This window comes from Manacus candei, unplaced genomic scaffold (genome assembly GCF_025592945.1).
Source record: "Manacus candei isolate 608988 ecotype Guabito, Panama unplaced genomic scaffold, ASM2559294v1 h1tg000027l, whole genome shotgun sequence".
NCBI classification, from domain to species: domain Eukaryota; kingdom Metazoa; phylum Chordata; class Aves; order Passeriformes; family Pipridae; genus Manacus; species Manacus candei.
The window spans coordinates 9,704,204-9,728,845 of record NW_026138075.1 but is presented as its reverse complement, the minus strand read 5'-3'; the positions used below and the strand labels follow the sequence as shown (position 1 = coordinate 9,728,845).

General features: G+C 37.3%; 1 protein-coding gene across 5 annotated transcripts in view; it reads right to left on the bottom strand.

Moving 5' to 3' along the window:
* KIAA0825 (KIAA0825 ortholog) overlaps nucleotides 1–24,642 on the bottom strand; it is a 245,049-nt gene that overhangs the window by 87,613 nt on the left and 132,794 nt on the right. The window contains exon 20 of one of the 5 annotated variants that reach the window (XM_051789277.1): nucleotides 10,835–18,125. The exons of the other annotated variants lie outside the window; for them this stretch is intronic. Coding sequence (XP_051645237.1) covers nucleotides 18,032–18,125 — 94 coding nt within the window. The 3' untranslated portion in view covers nucleotides 10,835–18,031. Of the gene's footprint in view, nucleotides 1–10,834; nucleotides 18,126–24,642 lie in introns of those variants that run through there. 5 annotated transcript variants of the gene reach the window in all.

The following is a 24,642-nucleotide window of genomic DNA, read 5'->3' as shown; positions in this document are numbered from 1 at the left end:
CAAAAAAGTTCTATGATCTTTATATTTTTTCCTTTTTGTTTTTTACATGTTAAAATTATTTTAATCGTTGATTAATCCAAGGGAAATATCAGATTTCTTGATATTCCAGACATTAAACAGTTGTAGGTTTTATGACAGATATTAAAAAATGCAATGTTCATTTTCCAATAAATCTTTCAAAATTTTAATAGGACTAAAATCAAATACTGTAATATGAAAATGCATTTGCTGCTTTATAACGTACATACATTACATGCATATGCACATGGTACTACAGTACAATTCAACACACAGGGTGAAAATACATATATTTTTTTTTAAGAACAAGATATGTCATGTGGCTTGTACAGGCTTTCCTTTATTTTTAAGTTGGCAGTTTTCAGGTGGAAAGTATTTCTTTTAAAAGCATTTTCCAAATTATCTGCTTTCAGACATACTTTCAACCGATTTCCAGAAGTTGCTTTCTAGCAACCACTATCAACTTTATTACCATTTGTGAAGAAAAGGCCTATGTACCATCTTTTTTATCTCATACCTTTTCAAAATTTATTTAGAATAACATAATACGGGATCACATTTTTCACCTCTTACATAGAATTTATAACGTTTGCACTGAATCTCAAAATTTTAAAAAGTTCAAAAAGATTCAATTAGAAGTCTTTCTTTTATGATTTTAAAATATTCCAACCTGCATTCCTATACATAGAAATAAAAAGACTCATAATGAAAACCATGTATTTTATAATGACATACATAGAAATAAAACTCCATTAAACTCCAGAGGGAGAGAACCAAGCATTTATACACTACTACCTTCAATCACTTGAATGCAAGTCATTCATACCACCACTATTGCTAACAAGGCATCCAATTTACAAAACAATGAATATTGAAATTACGTTAAAAGGTACAAATGACTGTCCAAAGAAAAATATTAAGTAACAGCTCTACCTCAAGATAAGCCTCACAATTAAAGAGTTTTAATGAAGAGAGCCTTCAAAGGCTAAATCAGGAGGCATTGATTAGATTGCCTCTAACTTTTGTGTTTTGACACCTTCGTCTTTCATGGCATTATATTGTCTCTGTGCATCTTACAAAGGAAGCATTTTACTAAGCCCACACATGAACAGGAGACAGCAGTGCTTATAATAGAGACTGTCAAGGGTGTGAGCCAAAATGGGTCTCATTTGGATTTCAAGTGAAGAAAACTCCTAATGCATTTCATTACAATGTATGTGAACCTCTGAAAAGAAGGATGGATTGGTATTCTCATCCCTATTAATTTATTGAAATGGATTCAGTTTTTTCTTGTATATCAAGAGGGACCATGTGTTTCAAGTAAGGTAACAATATTACAGTGCCAAATAACCAAATATGCCATGATGCAGTATACTCTTCCGCGAGATAAAACGGATGCAATTTTCTTGATAATTAGGATCTAAGCCCAGGAATAAAACCTACAATAGCTTGGCAACAAATAAACATTCTTTGTTACTATCAGGTTTAAAGATATGATCAGGAAGCTATGCAACATAGGGATGGATTCCATCTTTGTTACGACTGCAGGTTTTTACCATTTGAAATTCCATGCACTTAGTTTTCCCCGCCAAACTGTCATTCAAGTATTGACTTTTTATTTCATTGAGGAATGGCGTGTGTGATTTTATTAGGATAACACCTACATAAGTCATATTTTACTAAAAGATAGCATAACAGGATGCAAAAAAGTAAAAAATTTCCAAAAAATTCTAATACATTCCAGATCAACTTAGCTTTAGAAAGATGGCACAGCTACCACATAACCGATTATCTTACTCATAGTAAAAAAAATTTATATAATTACTTATTTGTCATTTTCCCCTTCAAATTTGCTAACAAAACCTATAAACTGCTATTTGAAAACTGTAAATACTGATTTAATACAGAGAACAGGGTACAAATTCCTTATCTATGCTAAATGATTTTATTAATATAACTATTAAAAATAAGACATATGTCTTGGTTTTAACCCCATAAATCTTAGAAGTGATCAACTGAGCTACAGCAATAACATTCAGTGAGTTCAAAGCTCATCTACCTTTTATGGGAATCTTACAACTTGCTAGTTAAATTAAAGGTTAAATATACATAAAGTCTTAAAAAAGACACAAAGTATTCCATATGTATGTAGCTCATAAGCAGAATACACAAACACACACACACATAAATCTGTTCGTGTTTAAAAGCCCAGGACCTTAAGAAACCCTCCATTGTCATACAAAGACTTCAAAGGTAAAGTTAAAGAGTTTGATATCTATGGAATATTAAGCAACTATGCCTATTAATTAAGGAATTGCCTATTAAGTTCAGAACTCCACTGGCATCAGAATTACAAAAGAAAAAGATCATAAAAATCATAATCAGAGATAAAGATCTGCTTGCTTCCATACATCAGTTCTCAACAAGTATTTTATTTGAAGGAATAGTTCATGGAAATTGGACTTTAATTCAAGTTTATTTGAGAAAAGTTCAGGGCCTAAATTTAACTTAATAAAAATTAGGGAAATGCATATATGCATAACTATATTACTAATTCATCTTTTTATGTATAACATGTAAAAGCAAAAATGTATGTTAAATATACATATGTGCACTCAGTATAAATTAAATTGACATTTTGAACATCTTCAACATTTGAATCAACACAATTTTTATACTTATATGTTATGTTTATGTGGTGTAGCACATATGCCCAACCAACAGAGAAATCAGCAAAAATCATACCAAAAAAAAAAATCAAATTCAATCTTAGTAATAAAGATAGCACATTCCTACATACAACACAACACCTCATGGACACAATTTCATTTTATTTTTTAAGAATAATCATAATTAAATTAGAATGATGCATGTTCTGTATTTTCTCTTGACAGTTTCTGTACACTCAGGCAGAGCCCATTAAACACAAGCATACAGCAGCTTACTTGTTGAATAATGTATTTCAAGTACTTAAAATTACTAGGGATTTGACTAAGATCTGCACATGAATACATATCTTGGACCTAATTTTCTGCACTGGCATTTCTTCTGCTGAAAATAATTTAAATTCTACAATGAACTCACTTAACATTAGGTTTTTCCAGAACATAACAAAGGTAATAACACTATCCTTTAAATATAAACTTTATGACATTATGAATAAAACTGACAAGTGTAAAATTTGATCCATAAACTAAGTGATATACTTATGTTAATTTACCTTTTAAAAGACATTATGTGTTACTCATTTTTTTTGACAGGGCTTCCATTCATACTGAAGACATGTTGAAAAACGCTATATTTTCTCTCAATAAGGAGAATAGCTTTATCCATTATCATTCTCATTCTGTCTCAATAAAAAATCAATCATCAAATACTTGTTTCCAAGTTCAACTTGTTTTACTCCCAATTATGCATGCTGTTCAACCCAGTTCAAATTCTTTCAATTCTACTTGTTATTCTTGGTAATATTTTTAATGGTATTTGACATTTTAGAAGAATAAGCAGAAAATAAAACTATATCTATTATAATAATTTTACACTTATAAGTTTGTGATCTGGTGACATTCAAAACTTTAATTTTTTATAAGAAAAAAACCCACCAAAATTAATTCTGTCATGGATTTGAAAGTAATAAAGATCTGACTGAGCCCACCGACTAAGGCAATTGCATCGGTTATCTAAATGGTAGCAATGCCAACGTCAGATATGTGTCTGTCTTTTCATCTTGGCCTATTCTTAAATGTAAAAATCAAATGATTGAAGGACATTTCACTGACCTGTTATGGCCTCTGCAACTCTCCAACACAATACTTCTGTTCCTCATATAAGTGCCACATTTTGGATAAAAAACCACTTCATCAATGATGCCTTTGCGACATCTGGCGGTCCTTATTATAAATAAACTTTAGGTTTGTTTCTTTGTTTGGTGTTTTCAGTCACTCTTCAGTACTTTTAGTATATTAATTTTATTCTATTTATTTATTTATTTGCAAACCTACCAGTAAAATTTTAGTCCAAAAGGCTTTGATACCCCCTAGTAGAGGGACAAAAGCAGTCTAGTTTGCAAAAATACAACAAGGTCTACCATGAATCCATATGGAGCAAAAGGTCACAGATGTTGAAATGTAGTGACATCATGACAATAAGACACTTCTGAGACAGAAGCTAATTTTGAATATAAAAAGGACACTGATCAAATTCTCCCATGTATTTAAAACTCTGGAGAAGAATAAGCATGTGAGACCCTGATGTAGACGTGTAATTGAGGAGAGTTAAAGTACGCCCCTTAGTTTTCACAATTATAAGATGCCACTGAGAACCTGACATGTCTGTTTTGGAAGATTTGAAAGTATTATTTTTATGTCATTATCAGATGCTGAGAAAGTGTCATTAAACAAAAAACCACTCAGTTCACAAGGTGTGTACTCCTTGTAATAACCCAGCTCTTTTAAAATGAATTCATTTATACCAAAGCTTGTTCTACATCTTTCAGTGTGATTATTTATCATTTCAATAAACTTTGAAAAAAGTATTATAAGAAACAGAAAAATTATCTTTCTTTCTTCATCCTTCTTCCTAAGCTATTTCATCGCAGTAGGAAAAACTCGTTCTAATTTCTTTATTACATTAACTGCAGGAATATTTGACATCAACTTCGTGAAACCATGACTTTGCCATTTGTTAGCCCAGCAGGAGGAACTAGTATGTTGTTTATACTATTTTTCACTTGTTCTAACAATTATCATTACAAACCAATAAATGATAAAATAACCAAAGATCAACTGCATATTACTTGAGATATAAGGCTTCTCTTCTTTAAATTCTACTTTGCTGCATCACGGTAAATATTCATTTAAACATTTTATTGTTTTGAAAAGCATAATACAGTATATTGTTTGGACATTGGTTTGTCCTCATATGGACAGATACTTAGCACATGTTACTGACCTCCAAGGAATATTCCTAATAAATCATAACTGAAACAAGTTGAAAAAAAATCTCTCAAAACAGCTCTTGGCACAGAATAGATTTAATGGACAATATAATGGTATAGTTCACTATTGTCTTATTTTACAGAACAAAAGATTTCTGCATCCTCAGAATACCTAGAAGGCCCCCATAACAGCTACCATTCGAATTTTAATTAAAATTTCAACAGTGTGTTATTTTCAATGTACTTACATGGAGAAGATAAAAGCACTGTACTGTGGGGCAAGCACATCATTGTTTGCAGACCAGATACATAACCAAACATATGACAAATAGATGGCCAAAGAAACACTGCTATTTCTAAGTAGGTTTCTCCTTACACCCCAGAACTGCAAATATTCAATCTAGTCTAACATGTTGCGTTCATGTTATTGTACTGAATTCACAGAGACAAGTCATTAGAATAAGGACATGAATAAGCAGATTCAGGATTATGTTTTAGGATGGGATAAAAATATTAATTGCCATGTAGGAAAATTCAGTATGTGATAGCACAGATAGATTAAAACAAGAAAACAAAATTTAACAAAGTTAAGAAAACACATTAGGAAATGTCATAAATTGGTAGAAGAATTAAAATATCATGTTATAAGATGCATTGTTGCTGCAAAGGAAACTCAATCCTCACTGATCTAAATGCCAGTAAGTAAACAACAAACTGACAGCACATACTTCTAGAAGTATTAGAGCAACTCCTTTATGTTGCTGTAAAGGAAACTAAAACATGGTCTTTACCTTCAGACTGTTAACTTTCTACCAAAAATGTTTACCAATAGTGAAGACACTATGAAAGCCTCATCACACAAACCTTGCTCTAGGCTCACTACCTCTCCTGGTGGAAAAGTAACAGAGCAAAGGAGCACTCTTTGCCAGATGAGCATCTCCAAACCTTTCTTGCTCAGAAAGTTATAGACTGAACTATAACTCAGAGCAGTTAGCATCAAAACATTCTGGTTTGGGCATGATGGTGGAGAATGATCTGTGAACCTAACCTCATAATATCAGAATGCATAGGTCCCCTTGATCGATGACAATTTGGTGGTGAATTTTAGATAGACAGAGATCAATGATCTCTTTCAAACACACAGAGAAGCGTTCAGAGAATTGCTGCTCTATCTGCAACCTATGTCTCACTCCTTGAGAAATTTGTTAGGTTGTTTGGCAAAAGCGAATAGAATTGTTTTCTATAAGACTAACACATTCAATTTTTAGAGTATGTTTAATATTTCATCGTCTGATAGCAATTGTAATTACTTCTTTCTTGGAAAGGTCTCGTGTTTGGAATCCCATAAAATGCCATTCTGTCACTGCTACTTTTCAAGGCACACATGGAATTTTTTAGGAGGTTATTGGAAAGAGGAAAAAGATATTTGCTGTTGGCACTGGCTGTTTATATTTGAAACACATATGATCACATGTCTCTTGCTTGTCTTTGCTTAATATAGGCTGATGCTTCAACTAATCTTGAGTAGAGTTGGGCCTGGATCTAAAAAAATGAGTCTGGCCTTAGTCTGAGTTATCTGTATGATTTATTCTGAACAGAGAGCTTCTGCTTGTTTCTCTGAGACTACATTCAGGAGTTGTGGAAAGAGGTGGCAAACACATTTCAGCTTGTGGAACTTGTGTCTATAATATAAAACAACAAAAAATGACACTTGCAGCAAGCTTCAATTGACTTAATGAAAAGAGAATATGCTTATCAAATGTTCTCCGATCATCATCAAAGCCCATTGGTCTCTGGATGAGTTTAAGGTGCTTATTACGACCTAATAAATGTAACAAATAACCTGTGCCTGGCCTACTGGAGAACTACATTTCTCTCTATGGATTGCAATTGCATCAGTGCAGCACAGACATGCCAGAGAAGAATCACTTTCCCCACAAAAAAGGAAAAAAGAATAAAAAAAAAATCAAGGACCATCTCCCAGATTAGACTAATTTCTGTACGTAAGGCAAACACACCATCTGATTGGCAGCATGCAAAGAGTCAACAAGGTACCATAGATCTGCAATACCATAAAAGCATATTAATGGAAAGTCAGCTCACATTTGAAATTGTGGCTTACTTCTTTTGATACCGAATGTCTATAAGGTCACTGTTATATATTTCTTCTCCAAATTCATGTATTTACAATTCAAACACCATTAATTTTTATTTTTAAAATTCTGAAACTATGGTATCAAAATTTCTTATTCAACAACCATTTTTCCACTGAACTATATAAGAGAACACCCAATTGTCTATGTATTCATTTTGAGACTAGTAAGTCCACTAGCTATTTCTATAGCATGATCTGACAGTGACTCCTGTTTCACCTATGAAACAATAATAATGCAATACTGAATATAAGAGAAAAATGAAAGACAAAGTTACTTTCAAAGAGTTACTGCTTCACATTTTTAATAAGAAAACCTTTTATTTTCTACATATCATTTACAGAGGCTTGACTGTATACCACATAAATGCTCTCAGATTCTATCCAAATGTGCTGTTAAATTACCCATGTAATTATCCCAAGTGAAATCATTATACTTACTTTATTGATAATTTCATTAACACTTTCTTGGGAAGAGTTTGGTGGTATTTAAATTCAGCTATCACAGTCTTTACTAGTACAATTAAAGGGATCATTTATATATTATTCTAGAGGGCGGGTCTTTTTGCAGAGGTGTTTAATTACCGAGTTAAAGTAACAACAGAAACCGAACAAGAAAAAATATAGGCATTAATCTATGGTCAAACTTGAAACAAAAATAAAATTCTCCCTCATCCCAACAGTGAAATCTATTTAAAATACAAATAACTGTTGTTAAAGTGAAAATACAACAGTTCTTTCTAAGATCGGTGACACAACATGACAGCTGTATATGCCTCAGAAAACCCTCCAATAACAAGTAGTAGCACTACACTGAGTAAACAGATAAAATCTGTTACAAATACATCTTAAAGACAGGTATATTCAAATATCTGCTTACAGAGCCTTGCAAAGACAAAGTAGATATCACTTTTCATATATGACTATTATAAGACCTTATTACTGCAATAAATGCAGCACCATTGCTTCCTTCTCTTTTGCGTGCACTACAGTGCTGCTGAGCCAGCAGGCATTGTAATTACATACAGTTTGATTGACTTAAATTGAATAAGAGCAAAATAACTTTGCAACTGGCAATCCAGGCAGAAAACAGTGAAAATATGGATTGCAAATTAAAATTAATTTCTAGATATGCAGATCAAACCTGATACAGATGTTCTAAAGAGGGAAACATAAGATCAGACTATGGCTATTAAGAAATTCCTCACCCCAGATGAAGGTGGGTGATTATTCTCATCCACTTAAGATTTTAAAGAATTTTTATTATATTGACCATCCATATTTGGAAAAATATGAGAATTAGAGAGACCAAGGAATTAGCAAATACAAAAATTCTGGCAAATTCATACTCATTGCTCTTTGACAGAGCAAAATTAATTTTGATCTACAGGGAGTACATCAATTTAAGGATAATCTGGGGGAAAAAAATTAGTGAGAGGTATAAGATTCTCCTTCATTTCAGGGGATCCACAGAGTTTAAGGAAGAATTATGTGGAAAAATTGTATGGAGATTTCATTTGGCTTCTTATATGGGTTTTTCCCATCAGTGCAGGTGAAAAATTCAGTGCAGGTTGATTAAATAATAAAATCTTCTAAGTCATTTCACTTTAAACATTTTATGACTGTCTACATTGTAGCATGACAACATAATTGAATCTTTGATCCAGGTAATTTTTGTACTAAGGGAAAGTACTGGAAAATCATGAAGAAAATAGCCAGCCATTTACATGCAGAAAAACCTTGTAATAATTTTTTTCTGTCAAAGCTTCTGTGCACATTTTCTGCACATAAAAATTTATAATATTAAAACTATTTACTTTGATAATTGCAATTGAAACTGTGTGTCCATTCAAGTGAATCTGTTAACATATTAAAATGAACAAAAGGTGAAAACAGTATCTGCTTTTTCTTTTGTTTCCTAAACTGAATAGTATTCCTTGGAAAACAAACAAATACTTTTCTTTTAAAAGAAGGAAGTCAAAAATGAAAACATGCAAGGGTTGTGTTTTTCAACTAAAATAGAAACACAAAAGTTTGAAAATGTTTATAGATGTGCCTTTTTTAACAGTTTGGCATGTTGGATATGACTTTCACAGTCTGTTGGCAGCTTGCAGGAAGCCATCACACCTGTGACTTGGCTGTTGATTAATGAGTCTTTCAATTCACAGCTACCATCTGAAGAAGGGCTGTGGCCTCTCTAAGCTTCACTGGTTTATTCGCCTTCAGCTGTAGTCCTACCAAAGTATCTTCCATAAAGAAAATCACACCTGGTTAAGGCTTGTGAAAACCTCAATATGTCATTTTCTAGACAAGTCAAAAAGCATATAAAACTAGACAAAAGATGTATTCAAGCAACATGAATGCAGTTTTGTCATAACCTGTCAATCTAAAGACTAACATAAAAAAGCTTTCTTCAATGACATTTTACAGTGTCAACTGTTAGAATGACAATTCTGAATTTCCTTTTTGCTACATGAGGCAGGATGCATAATGGTTCCCTGCTCTTCACAAAGACTAAGTTTTGTTGTTAGACTCTAGAGAGAAGTTTACAGAGAAAAAAACCCAACAATCAAACAGTTTTCCTAGGTCAAATTACCAGTCAGCATCAGAAACCTCCAAATCACAGTGTCCAGGCAAATATTAAACTTACTACTAACTTCATACCTTTAAAGAACTAATGCAAAACCGACCAAATCTGCTGTATCTGCATCATGATTTTAGGACTTTGAAGATCAGTTTCACCCTAACAACTGGACTTGGGGAAGAAGCAAAAAGGTCTTTGGGACTTATCCTTTCTGAAGCAATCAGCAGTTGAATCAAGGTGAGCCTGGCAGGACAGAGGAAGTTCATCCAGGAAAGCCATGTGAGAATCCAATAACTTTGGGAAAGGTATAGTTCTGAAAGATATCAGTTACAGCTATGAAGGTCTGGGAGGTCTGGAATGTCTGTAGCAACCACTCGTCCTTAATACTTGTTTTGTTGTGGCAACAGTAAATGTTTCAAAGTCAGTTCTTCCTCATCTCATTCAGAAGAAAACTAATAGGACTACCAACTCCTAAGAAGAATTCAAGGTAATTCAAATTAACTACTCAGTTAAGTGTCACTAACCCTTTGTTGCCACTTCGGACAGTGCACATCAACAGCTACCACAGATCAGCTACTACATGGTAGCTTTGTATCTTAAATTTAGTCAAAAGAACTAGGTTCTGCTCTTTGCTTTGCTACAGACTAATTTTACAGTGCAGAAGAAACCTCAAATGTGACTCGCATGACCAGATTTTCCATCTGTTTAACTTTAATATTAATACTTCCCCTCTACCTTACCCAGGCTTAGCATATCTCACCTCGTTACTGCTTGCAAAGAAATTCAGATCCCTGTATGGAAATTGAATTACTGTATGTTACTTCAGCACGTTGCTGAAAAATCCCTTATCTAAAAGAAGCAGAAGGAAGAAACAACATGTAGATGGACAAAACAGACTTTTACCTTTTTGCCTTGTGTCCTGTAGCACCTTCCTTTGCAGATGTAGCAAGAAAGACTATAGATGAGATGAGTAGCTAAGCCAATATGTACAGTTAGGGTAGTCAGTACTTTGAATGCATCAATATACATTTACACATTTAACAATTACACATTTGTACACACTTACAATCACTATATATATATATATATATATATATATATACACACCTATTAAAAATGAAAATTTGGATCATAAAGGCTGTGAAAGAGGAAAAAGAAAAGAACAGATAAGAAAACAAATATGACTATCTCCACTTTAAAATCCTTAGTGAAAACAGGATGTAAGACAGAGGTGAAAAGAGGGCAGACGAAAGGAAATATCTGTTTTTAAGGAAAGTCAGTCAAGTAACAGAATGCCAATCACAAGGTTAATTAGATAGTAGAATAAAACGTCAAAGTGCCATGTTTCCAAATAATGATTTGTGGTTGCAGTATACAAAATATCTAGTTATGAAGAAAAGATACAAACTTCTAAAGAAACCAATAAAATTTGAATGCTAACAATAAATACATGCATGTATTACTAACACAACACATGGCATATACTTAGCAGTATTCTCATCATAGCTGTCCTGGTTCTGGCCAGGACAGAGTTAATTTTTGGATACCCAGGAGGGGGCATGGCTGAAACATGGAGGTTATTCTACACCACCCCACAGTCATTTTCCATGGACAGGGGGAAGGGCTCTATTCTGGCATGACATAGTGGAGGGAGCAGTTAGGATTTTCTGTTGTCAGGGGGTTTCCACAGGAATTGTTTGTCTCTTTCTTGTACCCTCTCTCATTAGCATTGCTGCTCTTACTGTTTGTTTTCTCATCTCACTACTGTTTCCAGTAAATTGTTCTTATCTTTACCTGAGATCTTTACCTTTCACGCCTCCAAATCCCTCCATCCCACCCCAGAGAGAAAGGGAGGGGAGGAGAGAGCGACCCAGAGGCCTTGCTTTGGAGAGTCTAAGAGGGAGTCCTACATTGGGGAGTACCATTCCTAAACCATGACTGCCTTATTTGGCACCCAGCGGGAGGCACAAACGCTTGCAACACAAAAGATCTGACCAGAGAGGGTTGGAAACAATTTTCATCTAAGCATTTTTTGTATCAGGTATGGAGCCAGCGGTCACAACGTTGCTTGGTCGGTTCATGTGGGTATGGTACCTAACACTGTATATCTTCAGGCATATGCAATACATGCTTGTCATGACGCTATTTTAAAGAGCTGGCAGAGGGATCAGAATCCTTTTATTGCTGTACTATGTGAAAGCAGTTTCCTTATGATATGACAACATCAAGGGTAAGGGGGGCCTTTTGTGATGTGTGTCCAGTGTTGTTTCTCCTGTCCTGGCTCTGGGTGCTACCTCTGGAAGTCTATTAATAATCATACCCAGTCTGAGGTGGAGGATGATTTTCCCCAGCTTTTCATCCTCTCTTCCTCTACTAGGCCTCAACAGCTTTTGAGAATTTTGAATTTCCTTTGCATGCTAAGAAAAGCAAACTCTTGTTGATAACTCTCCCAGGTCTCCTCATAGTCTACATACATTCAGAGTAAAGAAAGAGATTTCCAAGAAGGTCAGAGATTTACACTGAGAGTGGATAGTCATGAGTGGAATGGAATATAGGACAAAATGGGCCAGGTTTTGGGGAAATTCTCTGCTCCACTGTTTTGGAAGTTCACTCCTGAACAAGTCCTACAGGACTCTGATGAAGTGACAGAATATTTGCAAGGAGAATGCTCCAGAGAGGAGCAACTTACTGCAGTGTGCTGGGCTCTGGCTGCTATTTACCAGACACTACTTGTTACTAAACAGCACCCTCAGTGAGAGGAGGAGGAAAGCAAACCAACAGGCATGGTGTTCACTCAAACTGCAGCTGAACCAGAGGAACACCCTGCGCTCAGTAGCAGTCACCCCCGTACAGAATAAGAAATCCAAGACCAAATCAGTTCACTTAGTGAGGGATGAAGAGGAAGTAGGGCCCTCATAACAGGAGGAAGAGGAAGTGCCAGAGATAATCACCCAATCTCTATCCCTAGGGGAGCTGAGAGATATGGAAAAAGATTTCAGCTGCCAGTCAGAAAAGCCCCTGGTGACCTGGGCTGCTCCAATGCTGGGATAGTGTGGCCTCCGATACGAAACTAGACAATAGTGAAGCCAAACAACTGGGATCTCTGTCCCAGGATGCGGGCACTGACAAGGGGACTGGGAAGAGGACAGAAACTCAGCCTCTAGAGGTGACTCCTGTCAAGCGCGAGGGAAAGGTTCTCTCAAGGATGACGTAGTAGTGTGCCCAAGCAAGTGGAACACCATGGAGAAAGGTATCTAGTACCTGAGAGAATTAGCTGTGCTGGAGGTAATCTATAGGGATTCAAATAATGAACAGTCTCTGTAGATCCAGATGAAGTCCAGTGTACAAAATCCATGTGGCAGAAATTTGTATGGAGCATGCCATCACTGGATGCAACTCATTGGCACTGATGTCAATGAAAGGAGAACAAATAGTGCTTCAGATAACTATGTGACTAACAATATGAAGATCATCTTTTTTACTCCCTACCAACCTGCACTCCAGCTGAAGTAAGTCCAACCAAGACTATGGAAAGACTCAAAAGACTCCAGCGAGTTAGAAAGGAAATGTCCCATGCCCTGCCAGTATGGACGAGTCTCTGCTACTGGGAGTAAGTGCCACTCTGAGACAGAGGGTAACGTATTTTTTCCTGTGTGACCAGGGAAAGGACACAAGGAAGTGGGATGGAAAACCCACCTCTGCCCTAGCAAAATGGGTATATCATTAAGAGGAAGAACACCTACCCACAGGAAATTCTTCAAGGATAAATGCTGCTGCAGTTTCAAGTGGCCAAGTCCTCACATAGAATAGGAGGGCTGATGTTCTTCTGATCCTTTTGAATGGACCTCCAGTTCATATTTACAGGAAGTGAGCAACGAGTACCATGACCAGAACTAGACAAGCCCTGCCTCCAGCAGCAAAGGGGCAAATTGGATCTACTGGACTATATGGATACAATAGCCTGGCACATCAGACCCACAAGAGTATAAGGCTTTAGTTGACACCATGTCCCCTGATGCCATCAAGACATGTAGGGGACTAAATCCATCTCTATTTCTGAGGGTGAGAGGGGTATCCCAACCACTGATTGCAGTGGAAGCTGAAGTGAGCCTGACCATGAACAAATTGCAAAATCACCCCATTGTGACAGGCCCAGAAGCTCTGTGTATCCTTGGCACAGATTACCTGAGAAAAGGATATTGCAAGGACCCAAAAGGCTATCTTTGGGCTTTTGGGATAGCTGCTGTGGAGACAGAAGAAATTAGACAGCTGAATACCTTGCCTGGTCTCTCAGAGGACCCTTCTGCTGTGGCACTGCTGAGGGCCAAAGAACAACAGGATTGAGTGGGTATATCATATTCCTTACCATGCACCAGCCTCCAGGAAAATCAAAAGGTACAATGGATTGTTAAAAATCACTTTGAAAGTGAAGGGTGGTGGGACCTTCAAACATTGGAATCTACATTTAGTGAAGGCCACCTGCTTAGGTAGTACTGGAGGCTCCACCAGTCGAGCTGGCCCTGCCCATTTAAAACTTCCGCATACTGTGGAAGGGAATAAAGTCCCCGTGGTGCATATGAGGAACCTGTTAGAGAAGACAGTTTGGATCAATCCTGCCTCAAGCAAAGGCAAACCCATCCATTGGATTGTTTTTGCTCAAGGACCTGAGTGTACTTGGTGGGTAACGCAGAATGACAGGGAAACACGATGTCTACCTCAATGGGAGTTTGATTTTTGGGTCAGAAGAGTTTGTAATGTTAAACTGTATAATACTGATTGCTGAATGACACTGCCACTGTATGCCATAACTGCCATGGACAGTGAGGATGGATTGCTCTAGATTCAACAGTTGTAAGCTCCTGATGCAGCTTGTAACCAGCCGACAGCACTAGCCCTCCTGCCCTAGAAGATATCTAGGACAGATAGAACCCACAGTCATGGACTAAATGAACTCAACAGACATCTTGGAGGGATGGCCCATATATACATATGTATATACTTGGAAGAGATAGGATTTGGGCGTGTCGTAGATAGTATAGAATAAGTTGTAGATAGTATAGAATATTATGTCCTGGTTCCAACCAGGACAGGGTAATTTTTGAATAGCCAGGAGGGAGCATGGCTAAAACACAGAGATTATTTTATACGATATAACATCATTTTTCATGGATGAGGAAAGGCTCTTTTCAAGATTGGCATAGCATGGTGGAGGGAGTGGTTAGCTGTAGGAGGTGTGTCCAGGGGTGCAGGGGAAGCACCCAGGGCAGGGAAGCCCAGGGGACATGCGTGGAAATATGTACCCTCATTGGTCACATGGTTTTAAGGGATAAAAACAGCGCCGGGTTTGAATAAAAGCCTCTTTGATTACCATCTCATCAGGGAGCTGACTTCATTTCTTTATTATATAAAGACCCCACACGACATATGGCGCCCAACGTGCGGCTTAAAACCTACATTAGGCCAGAATAGAAATCCCTGAATCAGGGGAATATCAGTAAATTCCAGTTATCCTATTAATTTTTAGAATATGGTAATTTTTCACCGAAAAAAACTCAGACATCTTTAAGCCATTGTCTCAGTCAATCCTGAGAAATGCAGTTAGTATAGAGAGCTCAAAAAATATTAGGGAAAGTGCATAGGAACAGAGAAGAAGAAAAAAGAAGAAGAAGAAGCCAAGAAACCAGGACAGCAGTGGAGAGAGGAGAGCGAGGTCAACCAACCATCTCAGCTGTGAGTGAACTGAAAAGAAGCGACAGCAACCAACACCACGGCCAGGTCTGCTCCCTGAGTGGCTGCGAGCCCGCAGCTCGGAAACACGAGCGGCGGAGCACGCCGAACCCCACCGGAACCCCTGCCGTCCGCCACTGCCATGTGCTAAGCACCGAGCGCGGAAAGAGGCGCCACTGCTGCTTGAACACCCTCAACCCAACCGTGAGACCCTGTGAACCCCGCACTGGCGCACCTTTCTGTCAAGCAGAGAAGTGCCACAGCTCCACGCAGCCGTTGCCCACCCGCATTCACTTGCCGCCTCTGCAAGCCCCGCGCCCATGCTAGAAGGAGTGCGGGACCCGTAGAAGCCGCACCGTGAAACCCCACCACAGCACCTGAGCCCCCACCCCGCCCAGCAGACTGTGAGAGCTCACAGCCGCCTTCTGTCGGTCTGAGTGTGCCTGTAGCCACCACGTACAGCCTCCACACCGCTGAACCAGCTGCCACAACCAGATGCAAACATGAACCAGTGAAAGGCCTTATGGTCTTCACAGATACATCTGGGCAGACCCAAAAAGCTGCAGTGGCATGGGTAAACCCTGACACAGGACAATGGGAAGGAGAAGTACAAACCATAAACCAGGGTTCTGGGTGGGTTCTTGAACTGGCTACCATACGTATTGCCTTGGGAAAGTTTTCTGAACAACCTGTTAATATTGTTACCGATTCCTGTTATGCTGCAGGGCTAGTGTCCCATCTTGAAAGTTTGTTTCTTCGAGATGTTGCTAACCCTCACCTGTTGTTTGAAATGCATTCTATATGGTTTCTTGTCAATCACAGAAAGTTTGATTTTTACATAATGCACACAAGGTCACACACTGAAATGCCAGGGCCAATGGCTGATGGGAACCGAGAGGCTGACAAAGCAGCAATGTTTAACACTGTACCTAGAGTCAGAGCAAGCAAAATTGTCTCATTCATTTTTCCACCAGAACGCACGTTCACTGAAGAGACAATTTCAAATAACACTCAATCAGGCTCGAGACATAATCATGTCATGCCCAGATTGTCAGCAAATCACACCCATGCCATCTCAGGAAGGCATAAACCCCAGAGGGTTAATGGTAAATGAGATTTGGCAAACGATATCACACACATAGCTGAGTTTGGCACATTAAAATACGTACACATTACAGTAGATACTCATTCACAATACATAACCGCCATTGCACACACTGGAGAAAAGGCCAAGGATGTAATAAGACACTGGCTCAGTTGTTTTGCAACCCTTGGTACCCCAAAATAGATTAAGACTGACAATGGGCCATCTTTCATTTCAGAAAAGGTAAGAAACTTCCTGTCAGATTGGGGAATTTCTCACACCACAGGTATTCCACACTCACCCACTGGACAAGCAATTGCTGAAAGGGTACATCGCACACTGAAAGACATGTTAACTAAACAGAAAAGGGGGGAATCAGTCTGTAGTCTGCAAGAGCGTCTGTGGAAAGCCACACATGTCCTAAATTTTTTAAATTGTGACAGTGATGAAAAAAGCAGGCACGAAAGGCAGCACAGGCCTCAGGCTTTTGCCTCTCCCAAACCACCAGTCATGGTGAGAGATCTGATTTCAGGGCAGTGGACAGGACCGGTGGACCTCATGACTTGGGGGCGAGGCTATGCCTGTGTGGCTACAGGAAATGAGCTGAAATGGATTCCCTCCAGGTGTGTTAGACCCTACCTAGGTACACAACCACAGCAGCAAGAACCAGAGTAATGTAGAAGTTATAAAAAAGTTATGTTTCCGTTTCAGGATTACATTTGAGGATGACTAGTGTGGCAAAATGCAGAGTCCATACAAAATCCATGAGTGTGTGTATGATGAATGGAATGACGGCCGTCAGTGAATGTCTGTGTGAATGAATAAGAGAGTTGTTTGACTGGACAAGTGCCTTAAACACCAAACACCTCACAAAATAACACTACCTCCATCACATGGTCACTTTAAGAGAATTTAGTTTGGTAAGCTTATCCTGTTTTTGAAATAAAGTTGAACTTCCCAGTTATTTAAACCGTCAGATTAATAAAGGTTATAAGTCTATGCACAGTTGGGCTAAGGCCCCTAGGTTAATAAAGTTATTTTTCCAAGTTGCACTACCCCTTAGAAATATAAGAAGGTTTTAAAAGGTTTACAATAGATGTATAAGGAGCCAAAGCAAGTGATGTGCTGGGTCATTGCAAAGCTATGGTAGATTATCATATACTGTTCTGTTGTTTGTACTGTTGGTTTTGCACTGTTTTCGTCACCGTCTTAAATAATTGAGAAGGAGGTGATGTAGGAGGCGTGTCCAGGGGTGCAGGGGAAGCACCCAGGGCAGGGAAGCCCAGGGGACATGCGTGGAAATATGTACCCTCATTGGTCACAAGGTCACATGGTTTTAAGGGATAAAAACAGCGCCGGGTTTGAATAAAAGCCTCTTTGATTACCATCTCATCGGGGAGCTGACTGCATTTCTTTATCATATAAAGACCCCACGCGACAGTTAGCTATTGTCTATTTTCAGGGGCTTTTCTTGTGAATTGTTAGCCTCTTTCTTGTACTCTTTGTCATTAGTATTGTTGCTGTTACTGTTCATTTTCTTATTTCATTGCTATTTCCAGTAAATTGTTCTTCTCTCAACCCGTGATCTTGACCTCTTCTGCCCCCAATTCTCTTCTCCATCCCGCTGCAGGGGGAGAGAAAGGGAGAGGGGAAACAAGCGAGTGGCATATGGTTTGGAGAGCCTCAATGGGAGCACTAAACTGGGCTGTACCACTCCTAAACCAAGATAAAAGCACATCAAAGCACATACAAATGTGGACAAATGTGATCTAATTTTAAATGGGAATTAAATTACTGTGAGACACTATTAGAAGAAAGAGGTTTAGATCACAGACCTATGCTCTAGCCAATAAGCTGTGATGAATACACTTCAGAATGCAAAAGATGTATTACCAGTACTTCCTTCCTTTTTTTGGTTTTACTTTCACTTATTCTAGGGGCCAGGTTTGAGCAATGAAAAAAGGATCAAATTAGCATGAAACGTTATTTAAGGAATTTTTTTATTTTTAATTAAAAGAGAGCTGGTAAATGTATACTTTGATATCCTAAGCCGGCAAAGGCCTCAAAATAAAGGACTTCCAAGTATTAAAGTTAATTTGAGCTTATTAACTAATATTAACATTAATATTAACTAAGTTTACTGGGATATGGCAATCCTTTCGTTTTTAGCACTTTTTGTTGGAGATAGTCATTGGAGAATATTGTTTTATTCATAGGATTCGTCAACATGTCTGCAGGAAAGAGAGACTGCTAACAACCAGAAAAGCCTCAAGTGTACTGCATATGGGAAGCCTCACCTTTAGCCTCACTTATTTGTGAAATTCATGCTATAACTGTATACATAATAGTGGCTTGAGTGGCAGTCAAACTATGTAATACTGTTCCCTTTTGCTTACCGACCTACGTTCTGCCACCAGTGCTTTAAAAGTGCCAGGCAGGGAACTAAGCCTACTTCTGACAGATTCTTTCAGGTTAGAGTACAGTTTCATTAGCTACATCAGAAGAGGATAAGCAGACAAATGATAATCCTTATGGTGACAGATGTGACAAATACCTTGTTATTGACCAACTCATTTATGGAAAAGGATTGCTGCTTATCCAGAAAGGTCAAAGTCAGATTTTCCTCAAAATCTCAGCGGCTTTTTTTTTCGTACTAGGGTCTATACCTGACTTTGCGATCAACCAAGAGACATGAAATAATGGATTAATACCTTTCACCTGCTTCTTTTGATACAGAAACAATGAGATACTGCCTTTCATAGTCTCCCATGCATTTTAGAAAGCCTGTTCTCATATGCATTATAAGGGATCAATTATAATCTCACCAAGCAGGTGGTGATTACTGTAGTATTAATGGCATCCTAGTTCTTCATCAACCCATCGTTAATAGTCGACTTGTAGTCGCAACAACAATATGAATTTCCAATATCCAGCAATTTGGATACAAAAGGTCTAGGAGCACCTGCAGTTTAGAAGAACAACTAACACATCCAAAAGTACACTAGACTTAATACTGACATCCTCTGCCATGCAGATAAGCTCTCTTCTTGGCATCGTGTCAAGAACTGCTCTTCTACCATTTCTTTCTTCTATCAAAAAAATTTTTAGAGAACTTCCTACCATTTTCACTCATTTTTTTTTACTCATTTCTCAGATTGAGGCTTTTGTAAAGTTGTATAGAAAGTCTTTCACAGACAACAAACACACGTAGTTTGCTGGCACTTTGTTCAATTTCAAAACCACATAATAAATTTTTCCATGTGTTGATATACTGGATTTTAAAAGAGCATTTTCTGGATATCTAGGTAATCAACAATACAATGAATATAAACATTTTCTATAAATAGTTCACCATATGGCTACCACTCTCAACAGATGATGTCTGTGTATTCACTGGAATATACAAGAGCCATGCAAATTTTGCCCTGCAATCATTCAGAATTCAAAACAAGAGCTTTTGACTTAATTTCAGTTCTACTAAACTTAATCAATGGTAAAACATATAATTTTATCACCTAGCTCTAATGTGGGGACAAATGCCACAACTATATTAACAAATGTATCTGCAAAATGCAATACAGTGAAAAGGATTTCAAAACAGAGACACTAGATACAAGATTGTCTTAACCTTAGAGCAAAACCTTGCTGACAACAATAGTTATTTCCTCCCTAAAAAGCCATTTCACTTTCAAACAGTCCACCAGTTCATCAGAGAATGCAATCTAGACTATGTTAAGAAATAATCTGGAGTCCAAGGGATGTGAGAGTTTTTGTATACTTTGCAGCAAATTTTACTAGAAAGCATAGTTACATATTTTACCCAGTTTTAGTAGAAAATAAACATTATTTTTTTTTAATTTCCTTAAAGTCAATATATAAACAACTCCAGGTTTCCTACTTGCTTTCAGAAGCTGCTTTCAGAATATCTATCAAAGGAACGCATGACTGAAACTTGACTAGACACTATCTCAACCTAAAACTCTTTAAGGTCAATTCACTGTGTAAATACTTTCTGGAAAACTCTTCTTGAGCTACACTGGTATATCTATTGGAAATCATATTCTGCTTTTCAGTCTAGACATTTTTCATGGCATTTCTTATCCACTTGAACAAATATTAGTTTTAATTTGTATAGTTTTTCTAACTTGGTATTCTCACCTGATGCACTTACGGCAAAATGTGTTATCATTCCCTTCTCAGTTATTAAGTTGTTACATTTTCTGTTCTAAAGAACTTGTACCTGACTGTCATTGGCTTTGCCAGTCATGAGTTCTTCTCTGTCTATTCCTGTTTTCCTCAGAGTTCTCCTGTAGCAGGATCCACACCATTCCAACCAAATCACTACTTATTTTCCTGCACTGTAACCAGTGCTCTGTGAAACTTGCCTAAGTGCAGAGGAAGAAAACCCAGCCATTGCTCTTCAGAACAGCATATTATTGCAATTGGATAATGGTTTCACATGTTACAAAAATGCCTAATTTTTTTCTCATCATTATAGCTGAGCAGAATGTAATTATTCTTCATAGTAAAGTATTCAGTGCATCTGAAAGTTCTGTAGAACTGCAGAAGGAAGGTGAAGGTCACATCTCAAAGCCCAGCAAAATAATAATATCTTATAACCATGTACAAGTTGCTGAGATACTTTAAAAATAAATGACCACAAGTTTAACTTATATATCGGTATAGAGGAGAGTACATAAACAAGAAGGGTAATGTATGGTACTGTGCTCTGGATTTGTAGCTCAGTGTTGACGACTCCCCAGCATTTTGCCTGTTGCTGAGTATTGCTTGCACAGCACCAAGGCCATTTCTTTGTCCCACTTTGCCCTACCATGTTATGGGCTGGAGGTGTGCAGAAAGCTGGGAGAGGGCACAGCTGACCCAAAATGACTAAGTGGGTATTCCATGCCATATAAATGTGCTCAGCAATAAAAACTAGGGAATGGAGGAGGAATGGGGGATGTTAGGGGCTATGGCATTTCCCTCGCCCTGTAACCATTAAGTGTGTGGTGCCTGGCTTTCCAGGAAGCGGCTGGACACCTGCCTGTGCATGGGAAGCACTGAATGAATTCCTTGTTTTGCTTTGCTTACTTGTGCTGCTTCACTTATTAAAATGTCTTTAGCTGAACCCAGGAGTTTTCTCACTTTGCTCTTCCAGTTCCCTCCCCAACTCTACTGAAGGCAGAGCAAGCCACCAGCTGTACAGACATTGGCCAGGAACAACTCACCACAGTCACTAACATAATAATATGCAGAGAGACAGTGGCCAAACAGTTAAAAAGAAGAGATCTGCTAACTAAGAGTTGCTACACTAAACTGCAGAAACATTTTCAACATGCTGATTTAGCCAGACAATAACAACTTTTGCTTTATGAGCAGATCAGTAACTAAAAGTTGAGATACAGGTGAATTAAATAATAATTGCTCTTCTCACTTTAATACATGTATTAGACGTAAAGAACTCCCATTTGGTATTGAAATGTCTCAGGATGTACAGGTGAGTTCCAAGATCCAACAAAGCAGCATGCATCTGTGTAAGCATGCAGGATATTTTCTAAAACTTGGGTAAGACAAGTTCATAAGTTAGTTGAATGTTAACAGACAATATTAAAAGGTATTATTGAAAGGTATGTTTTAACTTTTACTCTCGTAGTTCAAACTACCTATATATATGTTTGTAAAAAAAACCAAAAAACAAAAGTAAAACTAGAAAGGAAAGAAATCCCTTATATTTCCCTTTTCTTCCTGTAGGAAGAGTTTCTTACATAATCTAAAGGTATTAATTGTGAACACAGATGAACATTAGGTTTTCCATGTTACTCTTTACTGCTTCTGATAGCATTCTATATTTTATAACCTTGAAATAAAATAATATCATTAACTATCTACATCTTTAATTTGAAAGATCTATCTTAATGCTTTTACTTTGAGGATTATAAGAATGTGTGGATTAGATCCACACAGTAGTGTGGAGCCAGCAATGAGTAGTAGACAACAATTCATTCCCTTTTTAACCAGTCCTAAAACACTCTTACTTTCCCCTAACCACCAACCAATTAATTTGCTTAACACTTGCTGGCTCTGAGACAATGCTCTCATAACCCCCTCTCACCTAACTCAGTCATTAACTAGGTTAGGGGAGCATTTCCACTGTAAATGAGTCCCCTAAGCATTTTCACTTTTTTTTCTGCCAGAGTAGACAGTATTTATTTTATTTCATATGCAACTGACAGTATTTTCTCTTTAACATGAAAAAAGGAAATATATCTCTCCAGTATCACTGTGAATTGATAAAAAATATTTTTGCCTGAAGAGAAGTAACTGATCAGGGAAAGCCTTTAGCATGTGTCAAAGAAGGAATAATTAAAATATTATGGCACTCCAATTTATAAACTTATGGTTCTGACACAGTTCAAGTACTGCCCGTGGTTTTGTTTAACTCATCTCAGGAGGTAAATAGTAGAAATGAAATGGGTCCACTGTAAACGGGAGGTCAAAATAATCACACACTTATTCAGCTTGAACGTTAACTCCTGAGCACCTGAAATTTATGCAATTCTAGGAAGGATCATGGAGCATCACCAAAAGATAGTGCTCACCTGAGTCTCACTGCAAAAGGTTGCTTGAGTAGTCACAAGATCAGCTAGAACTGTCCTAGTCAGCAGGAAAATATGTGCAGACATACATTAACTATGCTAAAAATTGGGTCACATAAAGACAAGTTGTGTTGGAGATACTGGTCACTATGGCAGATACTGGATCAGCAATTCTAGTTAATCATCACAATGGATTTAAACAATCTGTTGGTCTGTAAAGTAGAGTGGTTAAAATAATAAATCCATGAGCTAATCATTAATGGCTTGCATAATGTCACTTCTAGATGAGAATTTCCATACCATGCAGAAGGGCAATGAATGGAGACATTTTTGAATTAGGAAGGATGACAACAATTAGGGCACTTATTAAATTAAAAAAAAAAAAAGCAACAGTAGATGATATGACAAAGGCATGAAATAGAGAGAAGGACAGAGAAGGCATATACATGACTTCTGTCTAAACTCTATAAAGAGACCAAAAGAAAAATAAAATGTGTTTCAAGAGAACAGAGCAGATGAAATGTTCATGTAAAACGTTCCCTCTACAAATCACAGCAACCCTCTGCTCCATTTGGCTTATATTGATGACATCAACATGAAGGGAAGTTCAAGAACCAGTCTGATTCTAAGACCTTCCATGACAATGTTAAAAGGACAAACTACTTCACTTTCAATGCAGAAATAGCAATCAGGAGGAGAACCATCAAAGAAAAAAAAAATAACACTGAATTGTCTCTGTCATTTAACATAAAAATAAGACTACTGGGTACAGATCAAAAAGTCTGTGAAGTCTCACATTCTGCCTGGTAGTGGGTAACAGAGGACATTGAGAGGAGAACTGAATAGCAAATTTCTGCCAGCAGGATTTTTTTGGGCAATTGCATTAAAATTTTGGAAAGAACAATTTGTGTGGGGAAAAAATTAAACTTAACAAAATTAAAAAAGAAGATTAGAAATAGACTCTACAAATATTTTATATATGAAATGAAGGAAGAAGTAAATGTGTAAGACTGCTAGTGATAAATTGAGAAAATGGAATAAAAAAACTACAACATTTTTAACGTGCAAATTGACACACTTTTGAAATTGTTACTCTGGTTTCTAGATAGAGAAACAATTCAGTTTAAAAGATGAATTGTAGGACCACATTAGGTATCATCAGGAGGGTTCAGAATTAAGGAGGGAATGTCTAGTTTGCAACATGAAAATTTTCCAGTTTTCGTAAGTGGGAAATATTTTAGAAAAATACCCAGTTTTTCCACCTAAAATTTTCTGAACTTAATAATTTGCTGTTTCTGAATTTAACAAGTGTTAATTTTGCAGTAAATATATCTGCCTAAAAATTAAGTAGTTAAATTTTACAGGTAAAAAAGCAATAAAATATTAAAATAATTTTCATTAATTAAAAACTACTAAGGAAACACTTTCTAGCTACACTTGTCATGCCCCCAAACAAATTTAAGATACCTTGCAACTTGAGTAAACATGTTCTACATTTTGTGCTGAAATCTCCTTGATCAGAACAGATTTGCAAAAGTTCCTAAT